Raw genomic sequence first — 16,139 nt, 5'->3', positions numbered from 1 at the left:
TTGCATGTTATTTGATTTAATTATAGTACAACATGTTGCATAGTTAAACACAATGATCTGTAAATAGAAACCAGCAACAATTACTAACTTGTTTTATGTCAGGATACTGTACACATTATCATGATTGAGTTTTAAAACTGTTGCAAATATTGATAGAAGTGACTAAAAAGGACATATGTAGTCTACTAATTTAGGTAAATAAGGATCTATTGGCGCCCTCTGGTGGCCAAGTGATGCAACAACGACTGTATCTTTGATAACTACAATAAGCTCTTTGTAATCGTGTTGAATTTAGGTTTTGCACATCTGTTCAACATTTTTAACATGTTCCATGTTTATATTTTTCTATATGTGTATTAAGCCAATGTCAGCATACATCGTGAGCTTGTCAGGTTTTATAGGAAGTGAGCAGGTTGTGTTGTGTTTATGTTGTGGGCAGCCGGGCTCCACCCTTGTTTGCATTTAGATAATAGGAAAGCCTTTTTGAGTCTTTAGTTTTACTTAATTACACTTGCCGACACCTTTAACTAATTGTAAAATGTAAACAGAAAAGTCAGTGCTACTATTTAGACATTTTAATCCCAGATTAGTCTGTATTTTTAAAAGTTATGGATATGGGTATATGCTGGGATGCATGCAGTCTCTTGAAGGCTCTTTGACAGAATTTTAATCACCAGTAATAAAGGAATCGTTCAATTAAACAGTAATAATAAGATCGCTTTTACGTGAGGAAAGCATTAAAGAAACAGCTGTTATCACAGTAGGGGTATGCAAACATCTGGCTGCTCTAGTCCACAAGCATATAAACATCTCCATCTCACGCAAGGCTCCTTGGACAAAATAGCATTTCTGTTTAATTGGTTTTCATGAAATCCCCCAGAAGAGATCCATTAGTGTTTTCACAGATAATAATCTGTTTTTGTTTCATTAATTATACACTTTTCTTCTTTTTTTTAATCACAATTATCCAGGCTTGCAACACTTCATGAAGCATCAGGAACATGCCTGAACTTGTCCAGAAACAGCTTTCCTTTCTAAAATCTTGTAGTAAGAAAATGTTAAAGCTGTGTTACTGGCTCCTGTTCAGAGTGTAATGTTTATCCATTACACCTTTCTCTCTGTCCAGGGTGCCCACGATAAACACAGGAAAAGTAAATCCTGTAATCACTGACACACCCAAAACGTTTTGCAGCAGGACTCCTGGGTCAAGGGTCCGTTCCGCCTAAAATCGACTTGCTTGTCTCTCAGAATAATCGATGGAAACGTGACAATGAGGACTTTGACGAAGAATATAGGTGTTTGATTCCAACAGATGTGATCCTGTTTAACAAGATCAGCTATAGCAGACTATTCATGATGAGTTAACAATATTTGTTCAATAGCTTTTGTTTGAACAAACCACTTTCATCTGCTGCCTGGGTCACGCAGGAAACGCAGCTATCCTGCGTGTTCTTTGCCGTTGTAACTTGATGCTGCTGATTTCTCAGTGCTCGCCCAATTCTCTAAAACATCTTACTGTGATGACGCTTTAAAGCATCTTGGGCAGCGAGTTGCAGAGGGGATGTTAACTGTAACAGTGAAACACAAAATAAAGTCTAAGTCACTGTTGCTGTTTTGATAGTAAATGTTTCCTGCAATGGTGGAAGAAGTATTCAGATTCTGTGCTGAAGCAAAAGTACCGATACGGCAAAGAAAGAAGTTGAAGTCCTGCATCCCACTTAATAGAAAGTACATACAAATAGCAGCAAAATAGTTGAACTGTTAGAGGAAACCTACTGCTTTTATCCCTGATATATCATCATAGCCTAGTGTGGCCATTAAATCATTAGATGAACTAAAGAGTGCAGGTGTAACGGATTGTGCTGCATATCACTGCAGCTTGTTGCTACTGTCAGGAGTCAGAAGTTCTTCTCCCCCGCCGGCGGGGTTGGGGGGGGGGGGGGGGGGTCCAGCTGATGGGATGGGGAGTGCTGGAGGAGGAGGAGGGCCCAACCACTGGCTGCGCTCAGCATCACAACAGCTTTAAGTTGCACAACGAAAGACACACCAGCACCGGAACTCCGGAATTTATTTCCTTCAAAATAAAATCATCAAGCTAGATCCAGTTTTTATAACTACAAATGTTACATATTTTTGCAGCTATTTGTATTGTAACCACAATTTTTTTTTTAAACAGCTTTCTTCGCAATTTCGCAAGAACTAAATGCAATTTCAAGCGCAAACTCTTGTACAATATAGCTCCAGGGAAGCGTTCTGGATTTTATTCTGAAAATATTGACCGGATATTGCAGCTCAGTCGTGCTGCTGCTTTGATACTGTTAGTCTTTCACAAGTGAGTGAAAGCTCAGGAGCCCCAACGACTTAGAAGCGGTGCCATTCGCATACCATCCAGGGTCCGACCTGCCACTCGGTGTCGACATCTCCAGGGATCCAGATCTCATCTCTTGTCAGGAGAAGAAGAAGAAAAGAGAAAAGGTTGTCCAGATGGCTGCAGCGCGCTCCTCCATCTGAACGACTCCAGAGGACGCGTGTGTATTCCTGGTATAAAGCAGGTAAGGCATCATGCTCAGCCGATAGGTGATGGTGCCACCGCGCTGCCAGCTCTGACACGTGATAGCAGCGACAGCACTTATCATCTGCTTCTTCTTCTTCTTTTTTTTTTGTGCCGTCTTCTTCTCGCCACAGAAGAAGACTGTAGTCCCGTTATGTCTCCGGTATGTGGGGAAAAAAATTGCTGCGGGCGCAAAGTAAGAGATGCACCGTTAATGTGGCTATTTCAGGTCCTCGGTATGTGGCCGGTGCGTACTGCAGACTGGCAAAGTGACAATTGTGCTCTGGTTTCACAGTCTTGTTGATCCGTCCTGGAGGTGCAATCGGCTGTTCCTTTAAGCATTATTTAATAAAGGGAGGTTGTTTACATTTTTGTTGTTGTTGTTGTTGTTGTTGCCAAATACGACTTAGAATTGAAGGTTCCACTTTTGAGCCTCTAATCGGACAATGTGGGTTTTTACGCGTGTTTTTGTCGACGTATTGACTGTTACATCTGACAACTGCATCCTCAGACTGTCGCGGAATAAAAGGAAACTTCCGATGCTGCACTGAGTTATATCACATTTGAACTCCAAAATGGGCTTGTAGACCTCACAGGCATGTGGTCACTCCCCTTAAACAGCACAGAGGGCAGGATGTGACTTCAATGAGCCCCAGATGTTCCTTTTAAAAAATGTTCAAATGTGGATAAAGCTTCAATAATGTTTTTATAATTACTCATTTCCCAAGCAACATATGATTCACATGTTGGCACATTTTGGTCTTCAAATGGTCAAATCTAATTTCATAACGAGTCCTCTTGCTCGATATTCCTGCTAAATCTGGCATGTCAGCACACGTAAAAGAAAAAACCCCGAGAATGTCTCAACAGGCTCTGCTGGCGTTCCATTCTAATTATTGCCCTTTACATGTTTTCTTTTACACACTGTACGCAGAACATTACAAGTAAATGTAAAAAAATTAATAAATGCATAAGCTTTGCATATGTTTCAGAGGAAATAAATTAGTGGAGATGTTTCTGCACATTGGAAAGTGTTGATGCTTTACAGTGGCAGTGGGCTGCTGTGTGGGCGGCTTTACCAGAGGACAGATGAGTAGGCTGGTCCTGTGTGCAGTGAATCAGCCTGCTATTAGTGGTACATGTGGGAGCTCTGGCAGACAAGGTCGGCAAATGGAAGTTGCATTTGAGGAGTGCACAAAAAAAACATTTAAATGCCAGTTTCCTTCTACTCGTGGTTTTTGATGTTTGGACTTCGAGGGGGTGAAATCAACATCCTCTAGAATGAAACTGAAATTTCACAAAGAGGAACTTGCGCTGTCAAATGTTTATCCGGAGCCAAGTTTCCTGTCCTGGGAAAGTCCTTTCCTTCCCTCTGAAAAGTTCCTGAGCCATGTGGGGAGAATCTGACACGAGACACACATACTCCCTTAAAGTGTCATTATTATAGTCATTATCATGGCGTTGCAGGAAGTACCATCATTTCACAAAGCTCTCTGTGCATTTTAATGAACCCCACAAGTGTATCTTCACAAGTGTTCATGGCTGTGAAAATTCTCCAGATTACAGATTGTGTCAATTTGCAACTTTTTGTTCCCAACACATGAAAGCACAATGTCCTTCTGAACCAGAAAGTGTTTTTTAAAGATTGTCGAGCATAACTGCGATTAGCCTGCGAGGGGGCAGGGAGCATGGCACCCTTTCTGTGGCTGATGAACACGGCCCTTTGAAGAGTACTGAGAAGGCCTATTGTAAAAAAAAAACCACCATTGTCTGCCTGCTTGCTGCCACGGTAACACGCTCACCGTGGCAGCAGGGCTGAAATGCTGCAGTCAGAAGCACGACTGCCTTGCCAGAAAAATGTGAGAAAGAAAAGCCTAATTTTACCTTGAGAGTGAATTGAAATCCAATTTGTCACATTTTTCACAAGTCGTTGCCTCTTCTGTTCTCTGCAAAACTCCTTTTGAAAAGAGAAAGGCATCCAAGCTATTTGCAAGCTGCTTGTAACTGTGAAGTTTTCTGAGCTCCCTAACATGCAGAAAAAGAAAGATTCTTAAGTAAAGCCTCAATGTTGTCAGGGGAGATAAACTCAGGAAAGTTGTAATTCCTTCCAGCCTGACTCTTTTCAAGGACCTCTTTGCCGAGCATTGTATTTGTTTATGCTCATCCCTCATTGTCTGATCTGTATATCTGTGCCAAGTGTGAATTAAACTACAGGATACTGAAGAAGCACTGTTCATTCTCACTGGACCATCTGATACTGCAACTGAGAAAGTATTTTCAGAGTTTTGGAGACGTTTTTCCCCTTTTTTGGCATGAATCTGTACCCTGTTGACTTTAGTCAAGTGTGGGAATGTGCTTATATTAGTTAGCAGAGCTTTTAGAATCTCGGGAGTCCGACAGGTTGGTAAAAGAGGGGACTGTGCTCCAAGGGAAGGATCAACTTGTAGGATCAACTTGTGCATTCATGTCAGTGTCAGATATGTTTGTATATTGTTTCTGCACACTCACTTCTGTGTATGAGCTTCTCGGTAGTGTGCCTTCTGAATGTCCATGTTTTTCCAGTGAGCTTTAAAATACATTTATTCATATCGTAGATTACAATTCGTACAGTTCACACAACGCTGGCTCGGTGCAGAGTTTTGATGAGCTGACAGCGAGACTCTCTTTCAAGCAGGATTAAGTTGGAATTTTTGGTGGATCTGTTGATGACTGGACTGCTGACATATCTTTTACTCAGCCACAAAATGCCGAGCTATCGTTTCCCATTCTGTTTTCCTGTCTGATAAGGCCTTGTTTTTGGCCTGCTTCGTCTGGTTTGGATAGAACTGATAATGCTGTATGCTGGACAAAATTATTGGCTATCAATGCAAGCAGGCGCTACACGCAGTCCAAAATAAGCAGATTTTTCCTCTGAATAATATTTGCTAAAAATGTCTCTTTTTATCGGCACCACATTTTAAAAACTGTTCTTTCCCCTGCAGTTCCACCAGCCATCATGTCTGTTAAATCAGATGGGAAAAAGAAGTGGGCGGCAGTCAGGGGTAGCCTGGGCTCCTCGCAGGACTCCGATACGCAGCAGGAGGCCAACTTGGAGAGTGCCGATCCAGAGCTGTGCATCCGACTGCTGCAAGTTCCCACCGTGGTCAACTACTCTGGGCTGAAGCGGCGCCTAGAGGGCAGCGACCAGACATGGATGGTCCAGTTCCTGGAATTAAGCGGGCTGGATCTCCTCCTGGAGGCCCTGGACCGCCTCTCCGGGCGGGGGTGCTCTCGCATTGCAGATGCCCTCCTGCAGCTCACCTGTGTCAGCTGCGTCCGCGCCGTAATGAACTCATCAGCGGGGATCCACTTCATCATTGAGAACGAGGGATACATTCGGAAACTCTCTCAAGGTTGACCATGAATACCCTTTCTCAATATAGTGTTTACGTCTCAGTTGAGTCACATGAAAAGATGCTTTGAAAATAAGTGTTTCACCATATATTTCACAGTTAAATTTATTCTAAATGAAGATATCTCATGTTTAAGGACACAAGTTGGCATTGATTTCATAACATTTGTAATATTATGGTAAAGAAATTCTCAGCCTCGTGACTTCCTTCTGTTACTCAGACTTGAATCATTAAGGGTTACTTTAGGACATCCTTAAAAATGTTAAGTGACGTTGTGAATATTGGACTTTCCATCCTTCAAGCACATAAACAAACACATGTTTATCTCCAGCACATCGCCACAACTTTAGAGTCCAAAGTTCAAGTTGCCTTGCCTAGAAGACAGTGAAACCATCATCCTGCGTGGGGTCTAGACAAAGGAAAAGAGCACGGCTTCATTTAGGAGAAACTGTTGGGAGATTTGAGCACTCTACTTGTGTTGATGTGTGATCATGATGCCCTACAGCCTTGGACACCTCCAACACCATGGTGAAGAAGCAGGTGTTTGAGCTTCTTGCAGCCCTCAGCATGTTCTCTATAGACGGTCATCGCCTGGCACTTGACGCCCTGGACCACTACAAGGTGAGTACATCAATACGTAGAAAAGCCCTTTTTTTGTATTAATTTTTTTTATATAGGTTAAATTGCTGCTGCACATGAGTTTACATCATCCCGCAATGAATACCTCAACAATGCCCTCTAGTGGTGGGTTGCATGCACAGGCTTTGCAGACGTGAATTTATCTTGTAATCAATTAATTCTTGGAACCAACTTTGATTTCCACTGCAGGGCGTGAAGACACAGCAGTATCGCTTCAGCATGATCATGAACGAGCTGCAGGCCACAGATAACGTCCCGTACATGGTCACGCTCCTCAGCGTCATCAACGCTCTCATCTTCGGGACGGACGACCTCAGGCGGAGAGACAAGAGGAGAAAGGAGTTTATCGGTGGGTTCTAGTCTCTCTACAGTCCCATCATGAGCAGGGTGGCACTGTTGGAAATTGTTGAGACGAAGTGAATGCAAAGGGGAGAAGCAGGCCATCAGCAGGAGCACGGCTCCAATTATCTCTGTCACTGGGTTTGGCTAAGAATAGGTGACCTCATTCTCACTTTGACAAAACGACTGAGAACTAAGCAAACCTTAAGTGTACACAGCATTGTGTGTACTCATGCATTTTGCACCACAACTAGTGACAATCAAATGTTTCAGTCAAAAAAAAAAAAAAAAAGTAGTTATGCACTGTTTAAATTACAATGAATGAAACTCACAATCCATTCTGTAGAGTAGATTGATTTCTCTGAGGTCTGCACTGTTCCATCATTTACTGAACAAACACCTCGGTGTGATAGTAGGCGGACAGCCAGACTTCAACCCAGGAGGCACACGTGTTACCCACTGAGCTGCCTGACAGTCTCCACCTTACAGACAGTTTGACAAATATGCCATAGCTGCAGCAATATAAAAGCTTCTAAGTTACCGAACCACCACCTTGGACCAATCAGCCATCTGATTGGCCACTCCTCCTCTGTGATTGCTCACCTGTGACTTCCTGACAACTCTCCAAAACTTACATAGATTTGACTGTGAAGAAATGTGTGACCCCTTTTAAAGATAAACTTTTGTATAAACTAATAATTGAGTGTTGTTATACTCTGGGTTCTGTTTTATTGTCTTGTGGTGTTTTTTTTGTTTGTTTTTTTGCAGGACTCCAGTTGCTTGATATTCTGCCGAAATTAAGGTGAGCCATCCTTCTGGTGTTCACATTTGATTTTGTCAATCTCTTCATTTAAAAAAAATAAACTCCCTGTAATTCATTGTAGAAATTACTTTTAAAGGCCAGAATAAGTAAAGTGGTGCTTTTAGAAAAAGAAGATTGCAATTTATGTCCATCAATGACGGTAATTTAAGCAAAGGTCCTCGTCAAAAACTGAAAATGGCATTAAATAATGAGCAATTTGCATGCCACACATTGATCTGTTCTGTGTGCTGTGCAGGGAGCATGAGGATGAAGACTTGATTATTCAATGTGAAGCTTTTGAAGAGGCAATGGCTGAAGATGAGGAAGAGCTGCTGCGAGTGTACGGGGGCATTGATATGAGCAATCACTTGGAAGTTTTCACTACACTCTTCAACAAGGTGAGATTAGACTATTCAAATGACTTCATCATCGAAATCCTAAGAATTGAGATTGTCCAGTGAAATGGTGACTTAATGAATGTGTGTTTTAATACAGATGTCCCGCAACACAATTAAATACCTGTCATCTTGCTATATTATTAGATTTGGGGGTGTTAAAATGATTCATTCCTGTATGCATAACGTGTTGATGTATGTGTGCAGGTGAGCAGTTCGCCAGCGTCTCTCCAGCTGCTGTCCATCCTGCAGACGTTGCTGGTGCTCGGGCCGGGCCGCCCTGATATCTGGCTGGCTCTGGAGACCATCACTAACAGAGCCATACTGCTGGCCCAGGACTGTGAGTCAGCACAGCAGCAACAACACATTCACTTTAGGTCGCCACTCAGGAGAGGCTAATGGCTGACTAATGGCACAGAGAATAATACTTGAAGTGACGTGATCGATGATAGAAAATAGAAGAAAAGGAAAAGACATCAGCGAGATGAATTGGAGGCAGCTGGTGACAGAATAGATGAAAGCTTTTTTTTGGGGGGGAGGGGAGTAAAAGAAGTTGTTTCAAGTGTTTCATCAGTGTGTATATGTGTTTGGATTTGCGCTCCAGCTCAGATGGAGTCCTGTGAGAAGATCATGCAGCGGCTGCTGTTTTTCAAAGGGAGAAGCTGTGAAGACCAACATGAGGTGGACGGGCAGCTGGTCAAAGTGGACAAAGCTGTCCAGACAGATGTGAATCAGATGGACAAAAGCACAGCGTCTCCTCTGAAGCCTCTGTGTGCCCTTCCACCTCTGCCCCCACCACCTCCTCTACCCCCTAGTATGACTGGGCCCCAAGTCCAGCCTTCTAACCAGTGCCCACCACCACCCCCGCCACCTCCTCCACCGCTACCTGGAGGATTTGGTGTTCCCCCACCACCTCCTCCGCTGCCTGGGATGCCTCCACCACCGCCGCCGCCACCACTGCCGGGTGGTCCAGGCATGCCTCCCCCACCACCTCCACCACCCTTACCAGGAATGGGTGCAGGACCACCACCACCTCCTCCCTTACCTGGCATGCCACCTCCACCACCTCCTCCCCCAGGCATGATAATGGCTCAGAGCAGCGAGGCCCTGGGGTGCAGTGCACCTGCAAAGACATATCGGTGCCCCACTCTGAGGATGAAGAAGCTCAACTGGCAGAAACTTCGGGCTGTTACTGGTAAGTGGATAAAACGGGCTTAAATTAAAATGACAATGTTTTATTTACCTTGTGAAGGCAGCGTCTCCAAGAGGAATCTAATTTCAAGAGTGTCGTCTCACTTTGATTTATTCCAAAACTAAAAAGTTAAGACGGTTGGGCTGAAATCTGATTTTACCAACCAATAAGAATAGTTTTCACAGCTTTTAGCCCCTTCTACATTTTGTTAATAGGAAGAAAAATGAAGGGGAACATGTGTGAAGACATTGGCCTTTGGATTTTCCTTTATCATTGGGTTCCTTGAGAAAAAGTAGGTGCCACCGGGTGAAGGAGGCAAATACTTCTAACTGCAGGGTCTGTTACGACAATCGAAGGAGTTTGGTTTTGTTTGGTTTTCTAAAACTAACCAGGTTTCCTTATCTAGAAATGTAGAAGATTCTAGAGGGCAATATTAACTTGACCTGAGGGAGAACTCAGACTGAAGGGCAGGATGTCGACCAACACTTGTTCTTCTGACTCTCCTCAATAAATATTTCTGCAAAAGATATAAAATGGTCTTTTGAGGCTTTTTCGAGGAGAGGAGACAATCTCAATCATCTCCGTCGCAGGGAACTTCTATGTAACAATGGCATGAACAGCCCTCGAGCTGATAGTATTGTGTGGCTGGGGAACAAGCCGAGTCACTTCCTGAAAAGATCCATTCATTTCTCAGTTCAGTTGAGGTCTTGGTATTGTAAGCAGATGTACACGGATACCCTCTCTCTGTGTGATTTGTTTAGTTCACAGTGATGCACTTAAATGAAGGGCACTGTTTTCGCTGTCCTCTGAGCTAATGTCACTGCGCTTAATTCCTCACATGGCTACACTTAAAGAACATAAATGCACACCTTTAACTTCCTTGTTGCTTTAACAGACTTTCTCCAACTTATATCCTTTCACTGTGTGGGAAGAGTGCAGGTGAAGTGATTTGTTCACTAAATGAACAAATACACCAGCTAGTTGTTTGATATTCTGCAAGGAACCTTTTTAAAATATCAACAATTAGAAACAGAGTTTGGGGATGAGGATCATGAGGAATTCACACCGTTCTGTCATGTTTCAGTCAGTGGGACTACTTCACAATCGATGATTTTGATTTCACTTCTATCTGAGCATTTAACAGTCCAATAGTCCAAAACTGTGTGTTATTTAATGTGGATGTTGCAGAGGATTCCCCCAAGTTTTGAAAGAAGAGGGAGCATTACTCGGCACAATGCTGATGCAAAATGGAGCGGCATGAGCTCATGACGGGTAACTCTCTTCCTCTGTGCACACAGATGGTCACTCCATGTGGGCCTCGGTTCGGAAAGAGCCGCCTCCTCGGGAGCCGGACTACAGCAGTATCGAGCAGCTGTTCTGTCTCCCAGTGACCGAGCACAAAGACAAGGGGGCAGCTGCTCCTGTCAAGAAGGAGCCTAAAGAGGTGCGCTTGGTCAACACTCGACGGTGCTCCTCGGAGCTGCAGCCCACAGAACAAACACAAACAAAGCACCACGATGAATATCCCTCTCCTCCCTCTCATTTTCCTACAGATTACATTCATCGATGCAAAGAAAAACTTGAATCTCAACATATTTCTAAAGCAGTTCAAATGGTGAGATATTACACGTTATTTTGATGGTTTGCTTTAATTTATTTTGGCCCATTTTCATTGATCAGTAGTTGGATTTTTCCCTTTTCCAGCAAAAATGAGGATTTTGTAGCCATGATCCAGAACGGGGACCGGACCAGGTTTGACGTAGAGGTGCTCAAACAGCTGCTTAAACTCCTACCAGAGAAGCATGAGGTTGGTACCACTGACACTTCTGCATCGGGACCTCCGGAGTTTGGAGAATGACATTACATGTCTGAGTCGCCGTCTTGTGCCTTTGCTGTAGATTGAAAATTTGAAGACATTCCAGGGAGAAAAAGAGAAGTTGGCGAATGTGGACCGCTTCTACACGTCCCTCCTCACCGTACCAGGGTAGCTTCCTCCTTCCAGTTAGTTCTTCTTCTGTTCGTTATGCTGCCGTACTTTGGCCCTTATTTACTTTCTTGCTTGTCCCTCCAGTTATCAGTTGAGAATTGAGTGCATGTTGTTGTGCGAGGAGACTTCATCAGTGTTGGAGATGCTCAGACCTAAAGTCAAGCTGGTGGAGGAGGCCTGTCAGTGTAAGTTAACCTTTCATCTTTATTCCCACGCATTCAGTTGTCACTCTTAACTATGAAGCTCAACATATGCATGATGTATTTAAATGAACACAATCTAACATTTCTCAGCTCTCAGAACCAGCGCGCTCATGCCCGGTTTCTGCCGGCTCATCCTTGACGTGGGAAATTTTCTCAACTACGTAAGAACCTCTTTTTGCCTCGTTCATGTTTTCCTGAAGCTGACATTCAGACAGAGCTTACATTTTTAATCATTGGTCTACTTTCAGGGAAGTCACACAGGGAACGCTGAGGGGTTCAAGATCAGCTCTCTGCTCAAGCTCACGGAGACCAAGGCCAACAAGAGCCGCATTACGCTGCTTCATCACATCCTGGAGGTACACAAACCGGCTAATAGCTGCCGTCATGTTGTTTTATCCCCTCAGTCATGAGCCCGTTTAATTGCCCGTGGTTTGTTTTGCAAAGGAAGCAGAGGTGAACCACCCGGAGCTGCTGGCGTTGCCGGATGATATAGAGATTTGTCAAAAAGCAGCAGGGTATAGAAATCTTTTACATCTTATTAAATGTGTTCTTCCTTTTTTTTTTATTGGTGGTCAATGGATCTGTAAGAGATGCCTAATGGAGAGCTTTTACTTTGTCCTCAGAGTTAATCTGGACTCTGTTCAGTCAGAAGCCAGTGGGTTATTGAAACGACTGAACGAGACAGCCAAGAAGGTTTCCAACTCTATGGAAGACGTGAAGGAACAATATGCAAAGGTTCTTGTGGTAAGATGGTGATCTTTCCTCCAAACGGACGTGAAATGGATATCTGAGCAGCAGGATCCACGTCGCTAACGCTTCGCCGTCTCTCTGCTGCAGGAAAATCTGGAGGCGTGTCAAACTTTAAGCGAAAGATTCACGGAGATTCAGAAGAAGAGGAGTGAACTGGCTGTCTACTTATGTGAAGATGCTAATCAGCTGTCGCTCGAAGAGCTCTTCGGAACCATTAGGACTTTCCGGGAACTTTTCATCAAGGCGCTAAAGGTCAGGGAGGATACTTTGACGGTAGTCAGTATGAGTCTTACTCTAGAATTTTGTGTATTTGTAAGCTGTGTACATAAATCCACTGCACAGTTAAATCCTCCTCCTGTGTGTGGGGGCAGTGTTTTGTTTGGATCATTTGTATCAATACACTGTGAAAAAAAACTGGAAGATATTCATAAGTCTCACCCCCGAATGATACAAAGACAAATTGGCATGTACATTTTGTACTTGGCAGTGAGTGACATCCTTTCTTTCATGACAACAGGAAAATAAAACCAGAAAGGAACAAGCAGCCAAAGCTGAGAAAAGAAAGAAGCAGCTGGCAGAAGAAGAGTCCAAGAGACAGAAAGGAGAGAATGGAAAGATAAGTAAGTTGTGGACAACCCTCCGTTCTTTCACTGGATCAGACAATTTGAGCAGAATGTGTTTTTAAAGTTTCTCTGTACCCTTTTTTTTTTTTTTTTTTCAGTAAAGAAAGGCTTCGTGCCACAAAATGACGGCTGCATCATCGACCACCTGCTGGCGGATATCAGGAGAGGTTTCAGCCTGAGAAAGACCCGGCCAAGGTGCGATTCGGAAAGCCTCCCTTCTAGTGAAATGCGTAGGGATACCTGCCCACCTGGTAAGGACAAGAGACTGTGGCCTCCATCTGCAGTTCCTCGCTCCGTTCCTGATCCACTTAACTGCAAGCCACAAAACTGCCTTGTAGGATTATTTGTGCTTCATCTTGCTAAGCTTGCTTAATTGCTTTTGCTCTGTCAAGCTTTCTTTCTTTAACTGGAGAGTCTTTTGTTGTTGTGCATCATTGTTCACTACAGAGCATTGCCTAATTTTAAAGACAGTCTTAAGGAGCAGTGTGTAGGATTTGTGTTTAATCGCCTTAAACTAAGAAAAAAATCAAATGAGCCCTTCATACCAACATAAGAAGTGGATCCTCGTATATAGAGCGTGCCATGTTGCTCCACTGCGTCTCTACAGAAGCCCGAAGCGGACAAACCAAAATCGGGCACTGGAAAGGGCCTTTGCGTTTTTTGCAAATTTTGCTGCCGCCACAGATTCTCCTACCAGCTTTAAAGAGGACAACCTCACCAGTTGATGCCTCTAAATCCTGCACACGGCTCCTTTTTAAATGTGTACATGCCTTTTAGCATCAATACAACCTGCTTCTCTCCTTCAGGATCAAGTGTGAAGCCTGTAGACGAAGAAGCCGTCGAAGTAGACAACTTTTCCGCTCCCACCAAACCTCAGACAGAGCGCTGTCAAGGCACCACAGGCGAAGTGAACGGCTTCATCAGCCCTTCAGAAGAGACTCCACCAGCTCCTCAGCCGACTGCAGCGCAAGACGGATCAGCTGTTCCTCCCAGCACACGCAGAGGCGAGGAAGCCACGGTGACGCAGGCACGCCTAAAAAGACCTGCGTCGCTGCAGGAGGGGCAACACCCTGAGAGTCCAGCAGTATCAACTGCAGACATGACACGAGCTCGGCCTCAGGTTGAAGGGGAACATCAGACAAGTCTCCCCACAAATGGCTTTTCATTAGATTCAGCTGAGACCAGTGTCCTCAGTCCATCCTCCCTGTCAGACTCAGACCTGATGGAGGTTGCGTTGGATAGCATGTCCAGCCTGGGACCTGAGAAGCTGACGCCTGAGGAGCCAGCAGACATTAGCATTGATGTTCACGTCAAGGAAAGACCTTTCCCTGATGTTACACAAAGCGATACAATGAGAGATGAGAAAGGTCAAATCAGTGATAAAATAAGCCATTTACCAGAGAGTGGAGGACAAGAGAAGAGTCAAAAGAAGGAATTAATTATTGCCAGAGAGCGAGACCTTGGTGAGGTCCTGAGTTACAAACATGCAGCACCTAAAAGCAATGTGACGGCACTCGGTGAGGGCATCGGAGGGTACGACGTCCCCGATGGACTGGAACCAGAAGATCTGCCGTCGGTGTCTGAAGGAGATCCTCCCTCCCTTAAACCCGAACCAAAGAAACAGCAGAGGCTCTTTAAACGAAACAAAAAGAAGAATAATCAAGGTAATATACCCATTAACTTAAATAAAAATCATGTTTGGAAAGCTAGTCTCTTGACTTCTCTTAAAGGGAAATGGTTGCTTATTTTGTTTTTATTGCATTTAATATTTTACATTTTATTTATGGGCTATTTTAGGATAAGTTTATAAGTATTTTGCATTGATACATGCATGTTATTAAAGAGTATGGAGGCAGTGTGCAGCACTTGATTTGCAGATTTAATACTGAATGGATTTCAATCTGTGGTCAGTGTGTTTGAATGCTCTGTTTTCCGTTCTGACTTTCTGAAAAACAAGGTAACAGTGGGAAAGGACACACTAAACATAAAAAAGGCTGTGTGTTGCAGTGAGGTAGGTTCAATCGATGGGATGGCAAACTGTAAGCAGGAATATCCTCCTAATGAACTCCGTCACCGTCCGAGCTTTGTTCCAAATAACACGTCATTCGTTGGTCTAACTGGAATCTAGATTTCATTTGTCTGTGTTGTCCAACTTTTAACACTTGCTCTCTCATTAACACACTAACTCAGCCGTTATCAGGCTGAAGTCGTGTCTTCAAGTGATTCTAATGGCCGTCAAACCTAAAAGCACGACCATGTACAGTAATTAATCCTCTTTACTCTGGTTAAATAGTCTGACAATCTAGGTTTTTGAACTCAAACAGCCTTTCAGTTTGTGAAGTCATTGTGGATCAAGTTATTTCATGAAAGCTGTCTCTTTTGTGTCTTCCATATTTTCTTGTCCATTCTCTAAATCTGCAACCGAGACTGTTCAATCCACTAAATCAGTCTCGTGTGCTTCTGTGAACTGTGCTTTACCGACCCGAATCTTATGAAAGATAACTGTATTTCATGTAAATGCATTAAAATGTTTTATTTAAAACGTTGAAGATTTTAAAGCTGGTAGTTATGTTTGCAAACCAAACAAATGAGAATTTATGCTTCACTGCCAAGTGCCTTTGAGCCAGCAGTTTTATTCAGCTGTAAATATACTATAAGAAATTAAAGTATTTTATTTATATATATTTGATTCCCTCAATTCATTTTAGTATTTCTTTCCCTAGGTGAAACCAGAAAAAGGAATTCAAGAGGAAAAAGAAAATGTTGATTTCATACAGAAGTTCTGAACTGGAAGGACTGCAGTGTGTGTGTGTGTGTATATATTTATATATATTTTTGTGGGATTACATTAATATTTACTCAAGAGGATGTGGAAGACTTCCTTCTGCAGAGGTTTTCCTGACCAAGAAGTGAAAGGACATCCAAGGCTGGGAGGCTGGGATTTTCACAGCATGGACGTTCGCCTGTCACTTTGTAAAAAAAAAAAAAAAAAATGTGTGTATATGAGTGTTGAACTGTTCAAAAAAAGTTGAATGTCCTTTATATGTTTGTATCATTGTTGTAATATGCAGTGAATGTGGTATGTTAAAAGCTTTGTTTACCTTGCAGCACCCATAGTAAAAGATGCAGTGTTTGGTGCAAGATGTTTATTTCAAAACCAAACTGCTTATGTCTTAATTTCTTATATTATTCAAATGATCTGAAGCAGGATATGGAAGGGCAGAATATAATGGATTGTAACTTTTAATGTTAGATATATTTTAATA

General features: G+C 43.1%; 1 protein-coding gene across 5 annotated transcripts in view; it reads left to right on the top strand.

Annotated features, from left to right (window-relative positions):
* Positions 1-2,311: 2,311 nt before the first annotated feature.
* inf2 (inverted formin 2) overlaps positions 2,312-16,139 on the top strand; it is a 13,972-nt gene continuing 144 nt past the window's right edge. Inside the window, exons 1-23 of one of the 5 annotated variants that reach the window (XM_069152006.1) lie at positions 2,320-2,552; positions 5,533-5,943; positions 6,449-6,564; positions 6,772-6,931; positions 7,690-7,723; positions 7,980-8,121; positions 8,326-8,458; positions 8,723-9,313; positions 10,609-10,754; positions 10,864-10,925; positions 11,015-11,117; positions 11,209-11,294; positions 11,382-11,482; positions 11,591-11,661; positions 11,749-11,856; positions 11,945-12,015; positions 12,124-12,244; positions 12,338-12,502; positions 12,768-12,870; positions 12,972-13,124; positions 13,680-14,537; positions 14,831-14,884; positions 15,597-16,139. The exon at positions 15,597-16,139 is cut by the window's right edge and continues 144 nt beyond it. In XM_069152006.1, coding sequence (XP_069008107.1) covers positions 5,547-5,943; positions 6,449-6,564; positions 6,772-6,931; positions 7,690-7,723; positions 7,980-8,121; positions 8,326-8,458; positions 8,723-9,313; positions 10,609-10,754; positions 10,864-10,925; positions 11,015-11,117; positions 11,209-11,294; positions 11,382-11,482; positions 11,591-11,661; positions 11,749-11,856; positions 11,945-12,015; positions 12,124-12,244; positions 12,338-12,502; positions 12,768-12,870; positions 12,972-13,124; positions 13,680-14,537; positions 14,831-14,883 — 3,774 coding nt within the window. In that variant the 5' untranslated portion in view covers positions 2,320-2,552; positions 5,533-5,546 and the 3' untranslated portion in view covers position 14,884; positions 15,597-16,139. Of the gene's footprint in view, positions 2,553-5,532; positions 5,944-6,448; positions 6,565-6,771; positions 6,932-7,689; positions 7,728-7,979; positions 8,122-8,325; positions 8,605-8,722; positions 9,314-10,608; positions 10,755-10,863; positions 10,926-11,014; positions 11,118-11,208; positions 11,295-11,381; positions 11,483-11,590; positions 11,662-11,748; positions 11,857-11,944; positions 12,016-12,123; positions 12,245-12,337; positions 12,503-12,767; positions 12,871-12,971; positions 13,125-13,679; positions 14,538-14,830; positions 14,885-15,596 lie in introns of those variants that run through there. The other 4 variants (XM_069152007.1, XM_069152008.1, XM_069152009.1 and 1 more) reach the window with 4 other exon arrangements.

This window comes from Embiotoca jacksoni, unplaced genomic scaffold (assembly GCF_022577435.1).
Source record: "Embiotoca jacksoni isolate LCO1_2020_lvr unplaced genomic scaffold, fEmbJac1.0.p SCAF_18, whole genome shotgun sequence".
Lineage (NCBI taxonomy): Eukaryota > Metazoa > Chordata > Actinopteri > Embiotocidae > Embiotoca > Embiotoca jacksoni.
This window is presented reverse-complemented; position numbering and strand designations above follow the sequence as displayed.